Source organism: Tauraco erythrolophus, chromosome 16 (genome assembly GCF_009769465.1).
Source record: "Tauraco erythrolophus isolate bTauEry1 chromosome 16, bTauEry1.pri, whole genome shotgun sequence".
Classification (NCBI taxonomy): Eukaryota; Metazoa; Chordata; class Aves; order Musophagiformes; family Musophagidae; genus Tauraco; species Tauraco erythrolophus.
Genome location: NC_141480.1, coordinates 2,331,886 through 2,351,326, shown reverse-complemented (window position 1 = coordinate 2,351,326; position 19,441 = coordinate 2,331,886). Strand labels below are relative to the sequence as shown.

At 44.0% G+C, this 19,441-nt stretch overlaps 1 protein-coding gene across 4 annotated transcripts in view; it reads right to left on the bottom strand.

Annotated features, from left to right (window-relative positions):
• RAPGEF6 (Rap guanine nucleotide exchange factor 6) overlaps positions 1-19,441 on the bottom strand; it is a 129,068-nt gene that overhangs the window by 101,582 nt on the left and 8,045 nt on the right. For all 4 annotated transcript variants that reach the window (XM_086621717.1, XM_086621716.1, XM_086621718.1 and 1 more), the window contains exon 2: positions 164-234. In XM_086621717.1, coding sequence (XP_086477843.1) covers positions 164-234 — 71 coding nt within the window. The remainder of the gene's footprint in view (positions 1-163; positions 235-19,441) is intronic.

The window sequence follows — 19,441 nt, the reverse complement described above, 5'->3', positions numbered from 1 at the left end:
TACAGATTCCACACCATGTTATTGCAACGACTTAACCCAGCAACGGACGTGGCCAACACTGCCACCTCGAAGTGCAGGCAGACAGAAGCTTTGTCATCCCTACAAAAATAATCCTAGGTACCAGTTGTGCCATACAACACCACCGAGCTCCACAGCACTTTACCTTAGCTGGTGTTCCCTGAAATGCGAGAGTATGTCCAGTCCATGAAGGAAAGAATAGATAGTATTTAAGTCCTAAAAAGAAAGAGGAAAAAAAAAAAAAAGGCATGAGCAACTTCATTCACAGCGCATAACCACTTCAGCATTACCTGCTCAGATTCTGCAATAAGTTACACAGACTTAGGAGACATCATTTTAGAGACAAAGTCCAAATGAGTAGATAGGTGAGGACACATGCAGGCTTTAAGAACCGTGTCCACGCTTAAGCTGCGGAAGTGAAAAGAGTGAAGTTCAACCAATGCATAAACACTTACCTGAAAAAGATTTAGTAAGAATATCTCTGAAAATATTATTTACATGAACAGATACAGCAGCAAGCAACATGTGGAATAAGCCAAATAGGACAGTCCCATTCATCGAAGGTCAAAAATTGCTGAAACCTTGTAACACCTCTTTAAAGAGAGAATTTTGCAAAATTAATTTGCTAATAGCAAAGAACCCCAGAGAAAACCTAAACCACGTAGCCCAGCCACTACATATGGTGCAGAGAATCACAATACCTGTTTATAGTAAAAGTGTTATGCTTAGAGAGAAAAAGCTATTTCTTGTCCACCTCAGACCACGCTGCTAGCCCTACTACAAACTCTACTCCATCCTGCTGCCTAACGCAGTCCAGTCCTTGACAGGAGGGTCACATTAGAAGTTACTCCAAATACTCTTTGGCAAAGATTAAGACAATGAAGTTTTAGATTTGTCTCCCACTTCCTGCTACTAAGACTCAGCATCACATCAGAGTCACCCGTGAGCAACCACAGAAGCAAACAATTTTTTTTTTAAGCAACAATATTAAAACACGTAGATTATTTCACTTTAAAAACTGGACTTTACATAGAAGCTGTAATTAGGAGACACAGCTGTTGAAACTTCTCACTACAGAGAATCCTCTTCAGTCACAAAAATATCTGTGCTGATGGTGCAGACCACATGCTAGGGAAAGTCTCACTAGGGCTATTCATCATTTAATTTACTATCCTGAACAGGTGGGCTGTTAGCATTAAACACAAGCACAACAAAATCATTATATACCACACAGCAGTCTCTCCAGCTTGGTCTTGGAAAATATGTTCTGAATTTTCAAGTGCTGCATTTATACAGTGTTTACAAAAGATAAATCAATATGAATGCTAGTCTCAGAATTTACAATGGATTTACTTTTGAAAAGTTCTTTGGCTTAATAGTCAATGTTTAGAAATATAACGGATATAGACTGTTATACCAAATGAAAGGTCATACGTAATTGCAGGCCATGTAAAACTAATAAAACTCTGATTTTTTTTTTTTTAAATGTCATTACCAAACCCCACAAAAAATAAACAGAAGGCCTGAATGCTTAACACATACATTTATAAAGCACCCGTTTCACAGTCCAGTCTCATCTTAATCCTCCAGCTGTGAATTGCCACAAACTTGATTTTCTTGGTGAAACACCCAAGAGCACTAGCTCTGAATCAGACTCCAAACACATCACTTGCTTGTGGTGATCAAGGTTGAACACCAAAGCCTGTTAGGAGATGGCCACCTGGCAGCCGCAGGGTCACCCGAGGTATCGGAGCAGCTCCGCTACTGAGCTCTCCCCCTTTCCAAGAAGGAAACTGCCTCAACTTCACCACCAGAAAACATCAGGCACAGGAATACAGCAACAATAACCTCCAACCATCGTAGAATGGTTTGGGTTGGAAAGGACCTTAAAGACCACCCAGTTCCAACCCCTCTGCCACAGGCAGGGACAACTTCCACTACACCAGGTTGCTCGAAGTCCTGTCCAACCTGGCCTTGAACACTTCCAGGGATGGGGCAGCCACAGCTTCTCTGGGCAACCTGTCCCAGTGCCTCAGCGCCCTCAGAAGGAAGAATTTCTTCCTTAGACCTAATCGAAATACAGTGTCTTAGTAGCTGATAGTATCTTCGCAGTCAAAGAATTCATGGAACAACTGAAATAAAACCCGTGTTCCACATTCTTCCCTCTCCACCCGGACTGCACCTCTCCTGGGCCAGAGGAGCACTCGGCCGGGCAGGCACCGGACGGAGGAGCAGCAGATGCTCACAGCTCCCGCTGACACTGGGCCACCAGCCAGGGGGGAGTCAGCACTTGATGTTAACAGCTAAAGCTGAGTTTGTCACTCTTCATAACTCACTGCATCTCTATACGCTCTCCTACATTTTCTGGTATTTTTCTACACAACTGCGACTAAGATGTAATGGAATGTCTTTAAAACCCGTTTTAGATTAGCAGTTCTACTGTCATGAGTCACAGAAAACTGAAAGCAGAACAAAAGCTTATGTTCGTGCTTAATTGCAAAGCTTTTTAAGTTGTACACAGGAAAAATGACCACATCCTTACTTGAGAATCACTCCCTACAACTGCAGGGAGCGCAGCCCCATAACAGGTTAATTTCCCACACTCCACCTGCAGCCGGGCTGGCCAGCAGGACTCCTGCACCGACCCACCACGCCGATGAGGAGCTTGCTGAATGAACAGTTGGTCAATTAAAGAGATAAACATTTGCTTAAAGGGATTCAAGCCTGGAAAGCATCCCTCAGCTCAGCCTTGGGCTGCCGAGACGTGCAGCAGCAGAGAGAGCAGCTGAGCCAGAGCCCAGCACGGAGAGGGAAGGCAGAGCTTCCCATTCCCCATCCCAGCAGCAGGCGTTCGCTGACGCTGGCCAGTGTTACCGCTTTGATGTCGATAAACGGAATGAGAAACATCCTGTTGTTCACTACTCAGCCAGGTGGCTCTCCAACGAGCTAAACGTCCTAGCTACTCACACATCACACTCTACAGGGGTTTTTAAACCAGGATCTGCAACGCTCTCCCTAAAAATAACTGACTCCTAAAGCCATCGCCTCTCCTGGTCAAGCGGAGCCGGTGATGGGGCTCACTCCGCGATCGCATCTCCCGGGAAGGTCTGCGGCCGCCGCTTCCCTCCGCTGCGCCGGAGGTACCGATCCCGCCTGGTTTATGTCTTGGTGGAATAATGTGGGTTTGTTAGTTTAGATGCTTTACAGCAGCCAGGTGAAATTCTTCCTCTCCCCCACGTGCCACTTCAGAGTCTAACACGGGCGGTTACGCGCAGCTAACCCAGCCCAGTTTTTCCTGATAACGGGAAAAATCTCACATTGATCCTACTTTGGGAAGTTTCTTCCATTAGTCCCGTCTCATTTAAGAATAAATGCTTACAACAGCACTGAAGTTATCTCTCAAAGACTACACTCAGAGGCTCGTTTTATACTTTTGCAAGCAAGGAACATCATTTAATCCCACGGCACTGGAGGCGGCGAGCGAGCTCGTGGACGCGCTGCCAACCCGGTGGCACCGCGCGCCCGAAACATCCCCCATCAGAGATGAAACCTTCATTTTCCCATTCCAGCTTTATAAACCTGAAAGTAGGATTAGAAGCCATTGTTTTTAAAAAGTGGATTTATGTTGCCACACTGGTTATAAAGAGCAAACACATCATCACGGTACAAAGGGCAGAGATTATTTTCAGATACCCACTACGAAAAGAAAGGGCTATAAAAGGGCGATGCCAAAGGGCAACAATCAGCGCTGCAGCAGCGGAACGCAAAGTATTTGATGAAAAGTTGCAGACCCTTTCCACATTCTTCCCTATAATCTATTTATATACTTCTTTCTGCAAAAAACCAACCAAAACACAATTATTGATGAAAAACAATGTCTTCACATACTCTAAAACTAGGGACCAAGGTCAAAATTACTTTATTTTGTAATATTTATTTTCAGAGCTTTTCATCGCTGAAATAATAGCTGAAACTAAAACACGGTATCTACCTTTAAAACAACATGCCCACACATATTCTTCGTTTTTGACAGAAAACTACCTTGCCTAGGTTATTTAAGGAGAAATTAACTCACATTTTTAATCCAACTAGCTAAAACCGCAGCTCCAGTGAGCCAAGGGAAGGAGGGAAGCAAGAGGAGTTGCTCATCTTGCTAGGAAGGAGGTTTTCTAGGCTACAGGGAGACAAAACACGAGCGCCACGACCACAGTCACCCCGCACGAAGCTGCCTGCGATGGGTTCTCCTCTTTGCCTCCAGTTCTCACGGCACTGAGTCCACGAGCAGAGGTGTTCTCAGCTCTCTCTCTTCATATCCTTCCCGTGAAGGAACCGCTGTACGGAATAACAGGCGTTTAAGCAGAAATGCAGAAATCAAGGGCTCGCTCTGCCGACGGCAGCGTTATCGCCGAGCCCGGCCAGGGGGAACGTGTGGTCCAGCGTTTATCACCCCTGACACACGCATCCTTCCGACAAAAAGCTTAACCAGCTGCTAAGCCACAGGCGGTGTGAAAACATGGAGATTTTAGCAATGGTGTGATGTTACATAAATCAGCTTTTTTTAATGGTAGTACCTTCATCCCAATATCCTATGAAGTGCGCCACTCGGATAACTAGACCGCTCCTCGTTTTCCCTGCCAGATGCCAACTCGCGCAACTACCACAGGATGCCACAACTGTAGAATAAAGAAAAATAAAAGGAGCACCCGTAGTGTCAACTGAGAACTCATCACATGAAAGCAAACCATAAAGCTACTACCATCGGCCATTTAACCCAAAACATTTTTATATGAAAGTAACTTGCTACTTCCCATTTTTAGGGCAATGGTGAAATACTAATTTCTTAGTTGACAAGAAACGGAACTTTTAAAAATAAAGAAATAACTAAAAAACAGCCAAAAAAATCATCACGAGACTATAATCAAACCTCAAAATTGCTGGGGAAGTGGTGACCATCCTTGGTTTTGTTATCAGCATCTTTTATAAAATACAACCAAGATGTGGATGCTCCCGAACAAGTGCAATAGTGCAGAAGCACCGAGCGCTGCGGGAAGCGACCCTCTCCCCTACGGCCACCTCCACCCCAGCAGCACGCCGAGCACTGCAACAGCCTGTGCACCCTGTTATGAATCCAGGAACCTTGTTCAAGCATAGACTGCTAGTGTCCTAAAGCTAAAGCGATTCAGGAAGCCACCTTTGAAGTTTATTCGAGTTAACTTTTAACAATTTAATGTCCACCCTCAATAAAGAGTCTATCCCTGCCTCTGTCACTTGAGCTGATGAGTGAAGTTTGTGAGTTTGGATTGTTTCCTTCTGTTTCACTCATTTCTCTCCCCATCTTTTGTCTTTAATCCAGAAAGCAACTTTACAAAGCTTGGAGTTAAGGATCCATCTCAAGTATGGAGTTCTGAACACGGTGTTTTCCAACCAGCAACAACAAATCCAGCCAGTACAACTGTCATTCACGTGAACCACCCTCACGCGCTGCAAATCCACAACAAGGTCTAAGACAAATCCCGCTGCAGCGTTAAAAGCGGGCAAAAGCAGTGTGATGCTCTGGAACGAGGATGGAATGATTGCATCAAGAGCAACCGTGCTTTTGATAAACACAAAATGAAAACCTGATGCTTTAGTTGACATGACCCCAGCCAGGTGTCGCAGTAACACATGATTATTTTAAAACACTAAGCAGGAAATCTGCTCTATTTCTCAGGAAACTCGAGTAAATTGTTCTGAAATGACCTCAGTCGCAAATTCTGATAAATCTCACAAAGCGCTGTGGTCAGCGACGGCACCGAGGTCTCAGGGAAGCTATGGAAAACACAAATCCCCACCAATTCCCTTTAGTACTGCCCAGTACGTGATGTGCTTCGTGTCGTATGAAAGGGGAGAGGCAGTGCAGACCCCAACACTGCCCTGACCGCGGGATGGCCGCTCGCTGCGGCGGGGCCGGGATTCACCGATCCAGCAGATGCCTTCCAGCTCCTCAATCCCGACAGGCTTGGGCTTCATAGATGCCCTAGATCCACACTGAGCCTTAAACGAGGGGTCCCAAAGAAGGCAGGCTAGCAGGTACCATTCAGCCAGTCCCCAGTTTTGCACAGGGAATGAGAAAAGAGCAGAAATTCGCACAGCAGCACCAGCACTTCAAAGCCGCCCGTAAGAAACGGCTGCATCAGCAAGTTCCAAACAGATTGCTCTCACACGCAAACCTGTCCCAAAGAGCTACGCAAAACCTGTCTGATTCCACCCCAAACACATTCAATTCCTGCTGCAAGCACCCAGGGCTGGCTCACTGCAGGCTGCCCACACCCAGCCCTGCCCAGCCACCCGGGGCTCCCTGCTTCCCGCATCCCCTGCTTCTGACGGAGCGCAAAGGACGGCTGATGGGATTCTGCACCCGTGCTTTTTCCAAGGGAAGACAAGACAGTTGCTGGGATGCATATTTCATACACTTCAGAGCAAACAAAAATGTTAGCATCTTCTGAAGATCTGTTACAGATTCAGCTGCATTACAGACAACACACTTTAACAGAAACAGGCACACATCTCTGCCTTAGGAGACAACAGTTAAACCGCATGGTAACAGCTTCCCAAATTCCACTGACATTCAAAAAGACCATCAGGAAGGGAATCTTCCCGAGGAGGAAGCTGCATGGTTGGAAGGCGCCACAATCTCCCTATTTGTGTGTCACATCGAGCTGCTTCTTCCTCTTCGCGCCTTGGTCACCACGTGCCAAGCGAGAAACAAGGCTGGAAACGAACTTTCGCGGCATCGAGCGCCCACTTGGTATCAACCAGGATTTTATTGTGCTCTTGGACAGTGGCTGAATTTCTCTGGGTTAAACTTGCTCTGTAAAGGGCCCGGATTTCAGTAAAGCCAAGAGAAGAAGTTGTCGGAGCACGGAGAACAGGCTGTGTAAGCTGTGAGTAGGAGGCTTCCCCCCAGCCTGCTGCCATTCCTCGCGTCGCAGGGATTCCGCAGGCTCCTTAGGCAGACTGAATGCAGCTTTTATTAGGAATCCTGTCAGGCTCAATAAAGACTTTGTCATCCTTTGGGGGGTGTATCTGAAGAGAGGAAATGTTACTCAGCACGGTTTATGGTTTTCATTGCTTCCCTTCCTGTTACTTCATCGAAGGCTGGAAGCCGCACCGTTGCCTTTATTCCCTGTTTAAGGCCAACTGTAAAAATAGCAGTCCCAAATTCTTTCCTGATAATGTAACACCAGAAATAAAAATACAGAAACATGCTTAAGTCCTCTGATCCATGTTTCATGTATTCAGCTGTCTATACAGCAAATTCACCACCACGGTGATGCCGGCTCAGGGAGCCCAGCCCGCGCTCCCGACGCCAGACGATACGCACCGTCGGGAGGAGCAAAGTTTTGATTTGTACTAAAGTGCAAGTGGTGCAAAAGAAGATGAGCACAGGAATCATAGAATCATCTGGTTGGAAAAGACCTTCAAGATCATCGAGTCCAATCGTTCACCCTGCACTGTCAGGGTCCCTAAACCATGTTGCTCAACACCAATGAGGACTCTTCGCTTGGAGCTGGACACCATACCTAGAGTAACAATTCCCTTTAAAGTATCTTCCTATTCAGCTGGAGGTCTTTTTAAAAGAAAAAAAATAATAAAAAATTAAATACAAGCATTGAGGCTCTATTAGGGAGGAGAACGGATGGATTAGTCAGTCAGATGAATGAAAACGTTCTCAAAAGACTTAAACCATGTCATTCTCTGTAAGATATTTTGTTGAAGTAGCACTCATAAGGAATGAGGCATCGTCATGCCATGTAAGAAATACCACCAATGCAAAATGCCTAATTAAAGCACTTCTCATACAACACACTAGCAGCAAACTCCTGCATCATCTTAAGTCTGAGACTGCATCCAACAACATTTGTATAAAATAAACTGGTTCAGTCACTTCAAAATCATATTCTATTATTCAGAAAAAATAGCATATATTCCCTAAAGGAGTTTTCTGCCTATAGAAAGGGGTGATGCTTTTCTGGCCTCAATTGCCAGTCTACTCACTTCAGGCGTTTGGAGCAGCGCTGAGTTCTCCTAAGACCCTGCTGAAAATCATCATTTGTAACACAGCATCACTACACCTGATCTGCTGAACAGCTTCAAATGACCAAGAACTTGATTCTTAGAATTATAGTCTTTCATATGTCCACAACGTCCTGGTGCACATGACCATCGGACAGCTACAGACCGTATCACAACCGTGACACAACTCCTGCCTAAACTCAAAAATTTACATTTACCCATATAGATGACAGATACTGTTTTTTCCAAATGAGGAAATTTCAGTCTAGTTATTATTTTTACACAGAAGAAAACAGATAAAAAAGGACTTAATTTCCTTCTTTTGTAAATAATCCAGGAAGCAATTACAATTGGCAGCATCAGTTAATAACAATACAGCCAACAGTAAGAATGCTAAAATCTGGCTTTTGTTTTTGCAGACTGACAAAAGTAACATTTACTCACTTGGATTTTTATTTTTCCCCCCCTCCCCTGCAAAAGTAGTAAGTCTCTCAATGGGTCTAATAGTTCCCTTACACATTATTTCCTTATAACATACACACAACAGGGCTACAGGCGCAGACTTAAGAATTACACTTCACTCCTAGGAATAGAAGCATCCTCAACAAAATTTGAAAAAGCCAGACTGTGTTGAAGAACAGAGGCCACTAGAATTGCTATTACAGTTTATTTATAGACTCAAAGTACCTCCGTTCAGCAGAATTCTGAAAATTTAAAAAAAAAAAAAGCAAAGTATTTCTACATGAAAGTAAAAGAAAAAGCTTCTCTACTCACCAATAGGTCCCCACACCCCATACAGATAAACACCTTCCATCTAAGAACTCTGGACTATGTCGATATAACACTTTGGTAGAAAGAAAAACATTTAAAGGAATGAGGGAGGGGAAATTTTGTATTATTTTTACTGCTGTTTCATCACACTGAGTCAGCATTTTTAAAACCCTGACTTCACCAGAGGGGAAAAAAAAAAAAAACAAACAAACCAAACTTCCTTTGGAAAAGCTGATTTTGCAGAGTGAAATACCAAGGGCTCTGAACTGGAGAGACGGGAACATCAAACATCATTGCTTCAAAGTGAGCAGCTTATGGAGAGTTTTGACTATCTGAAGCATAGTTCAGCCCTTATCACAGTTCAGAACAAAAGTGCAGTTATGAAAAAAGGATCTTCAAATAAAACATTACCATAAAGTTCCCAGACACTCATTTAGTTTTAAAATATCTTTCAGACTTACGTGCTGACAATAGAAAACCAAAAGCAAGCTGCCTCGAAAACACTGAGCTCCTAAAGTTCAACACAACGGGAAGCTCAGAATACCCAAAATTAATCTCAATGTTTACATCTATCAAAGAGTAGGATTCCATACCAAACATTTTTCAGTAAGAAATCAAAGCCCATAAAAGCAGCCTCCTTACCCAGGCTCTTGAAAAGTCACCCAAAAATCACCAAGTGAACAGGCAATTTCAGGCTTCCCGTTCCACCAACGCTTTGGTAGTCAAGCAGCAGACTCCTTGTCGAGGGGAACTATCTCCCTTCCAGAGGACAGGCAGCCACCAAATAGCAATATTTCAGTTAAACCTTCTTAGTTTTAACTCCAAAAACATCAGCTTGCCTGAATCACAAAGAAACTCCCTGCTCTTTTAAGAGAAGCAGGCAAGAAAGTACCAACATGAAACTTCCTTTTAAGAAAGAAAAGGAATTGTGGTAGGAAAGGTCAGAACATTGAAACGCTAAGAAAAGAAGGTATATTCTTATTAAATAAGAAGTTTGGTTCAGAAACCTGGGGATGAGGAGGGAGGAGGCGGAGGATGAAACCCAAAGGTCAATTCTACGCTTGTCAGTAAGGACAACCTGGGAGTATGTCTGCACACAACTTCGTCACCTCCAACGCCTGAGTTCGTTACCTACATACGACTTTACTCTCATCGTGGACAACCCTGCAGTTTTTGTTCTTTCCCTTCCTCTCGGACTAGAGCTCCACAAGCTACTAATGGAGACTAAAAGTCCCTTTTTTACTGAAATGTAATCCTGCTAACTCTATGAACGATTAGGACAGGATGGCACAGAGGGGATGATGTCCACATGAACACAAACTGGTCCCATGGACATGGCAAGCAAGAACATGCTACGTACAGCGAGATAGGCAGGTAGATAAACAGGCAGACAGACAGTTAATAATAATGCATAAAGGCAGGAAGATGTGCTATTCTGAAAACCATGGCTTCCTCCTCCCATACAAAGCACTGAGCAACTGCTGTTTCATGTTTAAACACACACACTCTGTCGTAAGGATTTTACTCACTCGTTTGCATCACGCTCTCCTTGACGCATCTTTGCAGCCAGCAAATGTTACTATCCAGGTCCCCTAACTATGGCAGCTGTTCAGCAGGCATCTCAAGCAGAGAAAGACTAACAGGCAGAATCATAACACTTTACTGCAGTTTGCTTCCATCACATTAATCTTTAAATTTTTATGCAAATTGGTAAGAATATTGTTATTTTTGTAATGCCATATTTATGATTTTGCAGCATATATTTTCACATTTCTTTGTGAAGTCAAGCAAGCAAAAATCATGTCTGCCAGGAAACTAGGTTCTGCTTAATAAACAATAGTGAAGACAAAATGAGATCTCTTATCAATATTGTCACTTAAGTCACCCACTCAATATCTAGGTAACAGAGAGGAACACAGCTCTACAAACAGTCTCAAAATGTTATAGTCACCACACTGCTTCCAACTAAAACGTTCTGTGTTTTCATTCCACAGTGATGACAATGCACCAGCACATTAGAAAAAACATAAGATTATAATTGGAGAATAAAACATCACACAATGGCAAAGCTCTCCTACAACCTTTTTCAATAAAACCACTGGAGGAAAAAAGAAAAATCAAGCTCCAGCTATTTTATTCCCATAATAAAGCCATTATGAACTACAAAGGAATTCCTGTAGAGGACAACAGTAATCTGTTTACTGGTAATTCCTCCAGCATCCTAGTATTAGGGTAACCAAGCACTACCAAACACAGCAACCCAGGAAAGTTACTGTAGTTTACAGTAGGCTATATCCCTTAGAGAACTAAGTTATCTCAATGCAGATTCCCACAATTAAATTCTGCTACTGCCACAACTACTACAATACCCTCTCACATGCAGAGAAACACTCACGTGCTTGTGTACGTGGGTGTCCAGGTGTTGGCAAACACGCACACATCCCTCACCAAACAGAAAAGTGTGATCAGCAGCTCTGAGCATCTTCGCTTGTAGCAAAAAAAAATAAGGCAGGTTTACCCTACTGCTGCAGTTGAACGCAAACCACCACAGCAAAACTCTAAAAAAAAAAAAAAAAACCACACCTTGCCACTGCTTTAAGGTCTACTTTTGTATTTCTCAACAATACCCGTGCCATAAACCACAAAGAAGCTTACAGATCCAAATCGAGGAGTTGTATTCCATGTATACATATTCATCTATCTAGGTTAACAGGTTTCGAGTTTGAAATCAAATCAACATAAATATCAGAGGCACAGATACCTGTGCCCTTCCCTCAAATTACAATTGATCATTGACGCATAATGGTACAAAGGAAATAATTCTAATTAACAGCTTCAACATTAGGAGAAACAACAAACGAGGGACTGAATCAACCGCGAGATAATATTGCCACTCAGGAATTTCTAGCTCCAAATCCTACAGCCTACCCACCGGGCACCCAGCTTCCCAAGGTACAACAAATTTCACGGCTAACGTGCACAGAATCACAGACAAGATGCAGAGCAACTGCCTTCTCCACCTCCGTCCTACATCCAGCAGGTACTAATGATTACTGGTGAGACACGGGCTACTGCGGGTGGGTTGTGGTGTATTGAGGTGATACGGAAACCTCTGCTCCTCCAGCCAGCCTCTCCATCCTCAGAGAGACCAAAAGCTTTAGAGGCTATAATTACCTTTAAATACAAACCCAAAATAAGCCAATCTCAACTTTCTCATTCCTATGAAACCATGATCAACGCTAATTTGTAATGCAACACGCCAGAGATGCCTCCAACACCTCGCTCTTCCAGCGTTATTCAACCGCAGCCTCTACGGAGGTACAATAAACCCACTTTTAAACAAATCAGTATTCCATCTAAAAAGACGACTTCTGCTTTCAGACAGCAAGGCTACCATTATTCACTGATGATCAAAAAAAACACGAACCCACCCACCTAATACTGAACTTAATCTGAGTATCAAACTTCGGCTTAGAAGCAGCAACACTTAGAATTTAAGACTCAGACTTTTGACTCATCGCCTTGCATGAAAGGAGAAGATTCGTACAGGGTGATAAAAGGCAAAGTCTGGACCCAGCAGCAGAATGCTGCAATAAAGGATTACACCACCCCGATCTCCGATGGAGAACACACATTGTAGAACACAGCCCACCCCCCCAGGAGAAACGGAAGGATCCAGTATTGCAGTTCAGGGACTTTACACAATAATACTGAAAATTAAGACATCCCTGCTGCGTGCTTTCTTGAAAAGCAGGGCACTTAGAGCGTATTAGCCTCTCACTCAATTAGCTAGTCCAGCACAGTGCTTACCAGGTGCACTCCGTACCAGTGTCAGAAGGAGCAGAAGACCTTGTAATCCACAGCTTCTCACTTTATTACATAAGCATTCAAAACTGAGAGCGCTATGTAATTATTTCAGATAAAAATACATTTTTTAAAAAAAAAGTTTGACTAGAGCTTGGGGGGGGGGGGGGGGGGGGGGGGGAATCAAAGCAACACTACTGTTCCCAATACTAACACTGAACTCTGTGACCTCCAAATTCGACGTAACCAGATTTGCTCGATTTAAGAGCAAGGGAAATTCTCAGCTTTTCTTAAAATATAGTTCTGATCAACTCTGACTGGTTATGCAGCAGCTGTTGCCTACAGGTCGGCTATACTCCATAATCCCCTTCTTTTAACTAATGCATACAGGTGGGGTAAAAATCAACCCAAAACAAAGCAGAGTTCCTCTGGAGATGTCAACTCCACCCAAAAAGCACAACCCCATGGCCCAGGAGTCAGGCTGACATGGCAGGCTAGCACAGACACGCAAGCTAAGAGGTCCTTCCTCATGATCACACCAGATGGATTACAGCCCTTAATATCTACACTACAATTGCTCATCAGTTAGGAAGAACCAGCACATTTTGAAGACTCTGCCAAGCATCTTCTAAGTCACATATAATGTCATCTACAGAAGAGTTTCCTGAAGGAAGCACTACCATCCAACACAACTGGAAGCAACAAATCTATCTGACAGGAGGTCAGCAGTCTAACATCAGACTGCCAGCTTCCTTCCTACTTCAAATGGGAAAAGGGAACAGAAACTGCTTCTGCAACAGTTAGAAAGACCACTTCTACTTATCCAAACCAACGCAGCCTTCTGTAGGCTGGGTAACGTTACACAGAACTCTGAGAACGTAGGGCAAAGTGAATCAGATTTAAGTAGAATATCCTCCTTAGATGACCCACCATACCTAGCATTCACTGGCAAGCACAATCCTTTGTGACAAGAGCATAAAAAGTAAATAAATTTAAAAAAAAAAAAAAAAAAAAATCAATGGGCAACAGCAGGAGTGATCCCATCACCTTTTAAGGCTAAACATACAATACAGTTTACAAAGGCAGCCCTCACTCTCCAGCTCTTTCAAAAGCAAATTGTCAAGGTGAAAAACATTACAACGGGTCTGGAACTACATCTTTGAAGGAATTCATAGTTGGCCAACAGGCCAAACTGTACGTGTCTGAAACAAAACAAACACCACAAGAATTCTTCCCCTCCAGACCAAAAAGACCAACATTTGAGGCTCATTATTAATCAGACTATGAAGGATGGACAGCTTAAATGTCAATGCTTTAATGAGGCACAAAAAGATTACAAAGAGAGAATCCCTTAAGGCAGTTACTTTTGTTCTATTTAGCAAGAATTTGCTAGACTCTCTTAACATGCTAAAAGATAACCAATAATTAGCAGAGCTGAGGAACCCAGAGAAACCAGATGCAGAACGCTAAATAATTTGTGCGTGCTTCCCTGAACTAAGGGTATTTCCAAAATACTGCATTGAAATCATCAAAAGAGGAAGAAGGGTGTATCACAGTTTCATCAAACAAAGGAAAACCCTCTATATTTTAAGCCTGAGGTCATTGGAACAAGACGACCTCCTAGTTTTAGAAACAGCTTGTCTGGCATTACTAGCATGAGCAAAACTGTTTTGTGACAACGGCAAGCCTCTCACAAGAAAGGACATCAGAGCTCCAGGCATCCTTTATAGATCTCTTCTCCAATACACTTCTCAATTAAAACTAATTTTTACATTTGCTTGGGGCAGAGACGCTGCAAACTGGAAGTTTATCCAGAACGCACGGTCCTTGGAAGCGTGCAAGTTCTTCACCATGGACAAGACCACCATGAGCCACCTTTGAATGCCAAGAGACTCATTTCCACCTGAAGACTGCCAGCTCTTCACTCTTGTGATGGGAGTATAAGGGACGCTTGGACAACTGCTTAAGGATATCTGCCTGCCTTCCTTCTGCTCCTCCAAAGTGGTAACTGGACACAAACGGGCAATATCTGGGCACTTTTGTCCCAATTCCCTCCCACAGTGCACGTGCATCCAAGTTCATTAAGAGTGAGTATTATTTTATCATTATTTATTCACACTTTAAAACAGATACCAGTTCTCCTTACACGAAGCGATGCAAGAATTGGTTTTGTCAAAATAAACATAATGGAAAAACTCCCCTGTAAAGATTATACAAAATCAGTTTTTGTATACCACTTGAAGACATTTTCTTTTTAAAATTATTAAATTTCTACCATGACTTTTATTCAATATGGTATTTTAGGGCTTTAATACTGTTTCCATGAGGAATTAAACACCTACACATCTTGACTGCTTGCTCTCCACCCTTCGCAGTTTTGGAGAACAAAAGCAGAATAGAAATGCATTTTTCTTCTATTTGGCAACTTTTCTGAACGCCAAATGTACTTGCAGTTCTCCCCCACCTCCTTCCACACCCTCTCCTCGCCCTTCTTCACTATTCTAGTATCTCCAAGGAGTTCCTATTGCAAGGTCAGTAAGGAGGCACTGGGCTTGCCTTTTAGCTCAGATTAACAGTCTTGTAAAACACACCTTTACTACCTAAGGAGTCCCTGAAATTCACTGTTTAAATTCAGATAATAAAATAGAAAATAGGTTTTTAGAAAAATGTTACATTACATATTTAAATTTTAACTCATTGGTGAAAACTTCTAGTTAAATTATCCCTCCGCAGACGAAACTAAGTGCATGACCCCACTGCGTGGGGAAAGGTATATACTAAAGGAAATAAGTTCCAATAAAGAATTCCAGGACTCAATCATAATTTCTGGTTTCACTCTCAGCGCTGTCACAGCTGCCATTCAAATGAAAAACCAGTTTTTCAGGAACAGTAATTGGAAGCAAGGATAGGAAAAGTAATCTCAGAGCAACACCACTTCACACGCTGCCTGGAAGATCCCTGGGAAACAGCCACCCTGATTCCCTCTATTTGCTCCTTTAACAAGGTTGAGGGTTCACATGAAGCCGAAGCCTTATCACCTTCTGAAAAGAACCAAACAGAGCTTGACACTGGAGAGTCACAAGTCCTAGACTGCATGGTCACCAGTCTGACCTTAGCAGACTGGAGCACGCACCAGGAGCCGCTGCGGCACGCTCCCCGCCGTGCCGGATCCCCACAGCTGTTCTGCACCATTAAGAGTCTTCCGTGACAGCAACGTTCAGAAAACAGGAGGCATTTTCCAACCTCCTACAAGCTAAATTTACCGCCACCCTATCGTCACAGTTTAGAGAACCAGGCCTTCAGACATTTGATCAATAATAACGTTTGACCTCGTCTGCAAAATCACATCTGCTGAGCCCTAAATCCTGCATTTACTGTGAAGATTATCACGAAACAAGCTGCTGCGATCTCTGTTCTTTAGTTACAGTTACTTTGGCCAACAGCTTGAAACAGATCCATAAATACTATCTGCGTGAGCTTCCAGCATGCTCCGACAACCACGCGGTGCAAACAGCCAGTTTCTGGTTTACAATAACCTCCCAGACACAAAAGCCTTGTTGACAACTTTATCGTCAGGCCAGAAAACCCTAGAACCACTGCGCGCATCTTCTGAAAAAAACCCAACAGAAAGAACAGGAAGGATGTGCATGCCTTCCAGGACATGCTTGATGCTACAGAGAAAGGGGCCGCGCAAGGAGGCATCTGAAGGCAGATACGCGACAGCGTTGATGCAACCCAAGTCATAGAATCATATGGTTAGGGTTGGAAGGGACCTCATAGATCATCTAGTTCCAACCCCCCTGCCATGGGCAGGGACACCCTCCACTACACCAGGTTGCCCAAAGCCAAAGTCAATGCAGAGGCCACCACAAAGACCTGCCCAAGAGAGCAAACCTCCCTCCGACCGCCCCGACCGCCCCAACCGCCCTGCTGAGCCGTGGGAGCTCTTCCCGGGGGCTGCTGTCGGGATAGACCGAAGGCACGAGGCGGTGAGAGCTTTTCTCATGCCATGCCTCACGGGCAGCAGCACCGGCAACTAAACCCTTCCCCAAATATGAGCGGTCCTTGTCAGAGATCAGGCTGCAGCACCGAACCTCCTGGTTGCACTTTCTGAATCGAGGTGAAGGAAAGAAGAGCGAAGGATGAGGGACTTGGGGAAGGCTTTGTGCCTCAAGAATAATTTCAGAGGAAGACTAGAATCTTGGATGTATTCTGGAGATGTTTGATTAAATACTCCTACCTACACCCACACCAGATTCTCAAATTCCTCTAACCAACAACCAGCACTGAACCAACAGGCACAACGCTAAGGAAACCAGAGCTGGAGTATCTCTTTGTATCGAGATTCTAACAGAATGAGAAGCTTAAAAAAAAAAATAATAAAAGGCAATAAAAAGAGGTCAAACCACACCTGGTAAAAGCGGTTTCAGACAAAGCTGTTCCTACACATACCAGACACTGGACACATTAAAGCACGACACAAAATACTCAAGGAGCATTTCTTACAGGCCAAGGACTGCTCTTCTAGAGGGAAGGTGAGTGAAGATGTCACCATCTGCCACCGCTAACCAGGGAAAGGTTTCTCCCCAAGATCTGCGAGCAGAGTCCCACGAGCACCCTCTAACCTAGCGAGCTCCACCAAAGAACTAGCAACACACACAGACCACCATCATCTTTCTTCCTCCCATACAAGATTCATACATGTAAGAGTGTCTCAGAATATAATTTCCTTTAAAATCCTTATTTTATATTTATCTTTCAGAAAAAGATACCTAAAAATCACATACACAAGGTGTGCAGTAGACACCCACCCATACGCACACGCAGACGGAGAACACTCATAGAAAGCAAGCAACACTGACCCACAAATTAAAAAGCCAAAATGTTTTGTTACTGCTTTTGTTGTGGCCCTACTTCCTTCAAATGAATCCCAACAAGCAGGAGCAAGTAAGATTAGGCAACAGCCTCCAACTTTTTTGTGCAACTACAGACAAGACAGATAACATATGCTCATCATACTCAATTAGGAAGTTCAGATCCAACAATTCCACCAAGTTTTAGACATAAGAAGTGCTCGAAGTTGTGAGACCAGTCAGCACACAACTGTGCTCACCAGTCTCATTAACAGTATTCCTCAAGCTCCCCGAGGATCAGACTTGCAGCTCTGTCTCAGCTAGACCTAACCACGTGCTCTTTTCTCCAGGGAAGCTGGAGTAGCACGCTGAGATAAGAGCACTACACGATTCCAAAGGCCAAGACAATGGTCGAAGACATCCGTTCACTCGTATGCCCTAACAGAACCACGTTCCTACTCACCGCTTCATTCTAATGAATCAGAACTGGAAATTACATTCCAGGATGGTGGAAAGGCTTTTCACCTTGTCATGCGTAACTCAGTGACTCACTAAACACAAACCCTGAAATTTCTGCAAACAATGCCAACACACAGAAGCAATTGTCCACAGAGTTATTAGAGCACCGTAATTGGATCTTCTCTTTAATACATCCATGCTCCATACAGCAAACTTTACACTACATGAAGGAATTTGCATTAGTCATGACCCAAGAGCAGCAGTTGGGAATGGAAAACGAAGTGAACCGAGTTGGTTCTGGCTGGCTACTGAGCACAGAAGACAGGCAGGAGGAAAGGGCCAGGGCAGCTCGCTTACAATAACCCTTCCAGTTCTGCCCACAAAACCAAAAAGCACCACTTGTCACAGAAGCAACATCTGTACGCTTCTGCTCTTACAAGGCCACAGAGGCAAAGGTATTGCAGCGTGCAGCACCAGCACAGGCAGAGGTGAAAGCCTGCTGAGATCCATACCAGCGGCACCAAGGGCTCTGGTTTAGAGAAGCAGGTCCAAGCGGCCACTGCAGATGGAAACGCAAGGGTCTGCCCACCCCGGGGACAGCAGCAGCACGTGGGCCCAACTGCCCTTCTCAGACCCATATTTAAAGGAGATGCCTTAGAAACCAGTGTGAGCATAATCATGGAACATGGAATGGTTTGGGTTGGAAGGGATCTCAAAGATCATCTAGTTCCAACTCCCCTGCCATGGGCAGGGACACCCTCCACTACACCAGGTTGCCCAAAGCCTCACCCAACCTGGCCTTGAGCACTTCCAGGGATGGGGCAGCCACAACTTCTCTGGGAAACCTGTGCCAGTGCCTCACCATCCTCAGAGGGAAGAATTTCTTCCTTAGAACTAATCTAAATCTCCCCTCTTTCAGTTTAAAGCTATTGCCCCTTGTCCTACCACTACATGCCCTTGTCCAAAGCCCCTCTCCAGCTTTCTTGTAGCCCCTTTAGGTACCGGAAGGCTGCTGGAAGGTCTCCCTGGAGCCTTCTCTTCTCCAGGCTGAACAACCCCAGCTCTCTCAGCCTGTCTCCATAGCAGAGGTGCTTCAATGAAGTTTTAACTCCAACAGTCAGTTTTAACACATCACACCAAGCCAAGCACTGCAATGCTTCCAGGAGTAATGTTGATTATTTATTTTACATCATAACGACGTTAACCGCCACATATCTATTTAACCAACAAAAAAGTCTTGATTGGACCTCAGCTGCCAGGGGCATGAGAAACCATGAAGTTACAGCCATCAGATGGAAGAACCATGTGTGTTCTCAGGTATTAGCACTGCCTTAGGTGACGAATAAAGAATGTTCAGTCTAATTTACTTTTCTGCGTTTTTATTACAAGTCTACTTTCTTCAGCATTTCACCCAACCTGGAAGGCAAAAAAGAAAATGGTTTTCGGAAGGATTTTTTGTGGGTTTAGTTTTGGTTCATAAT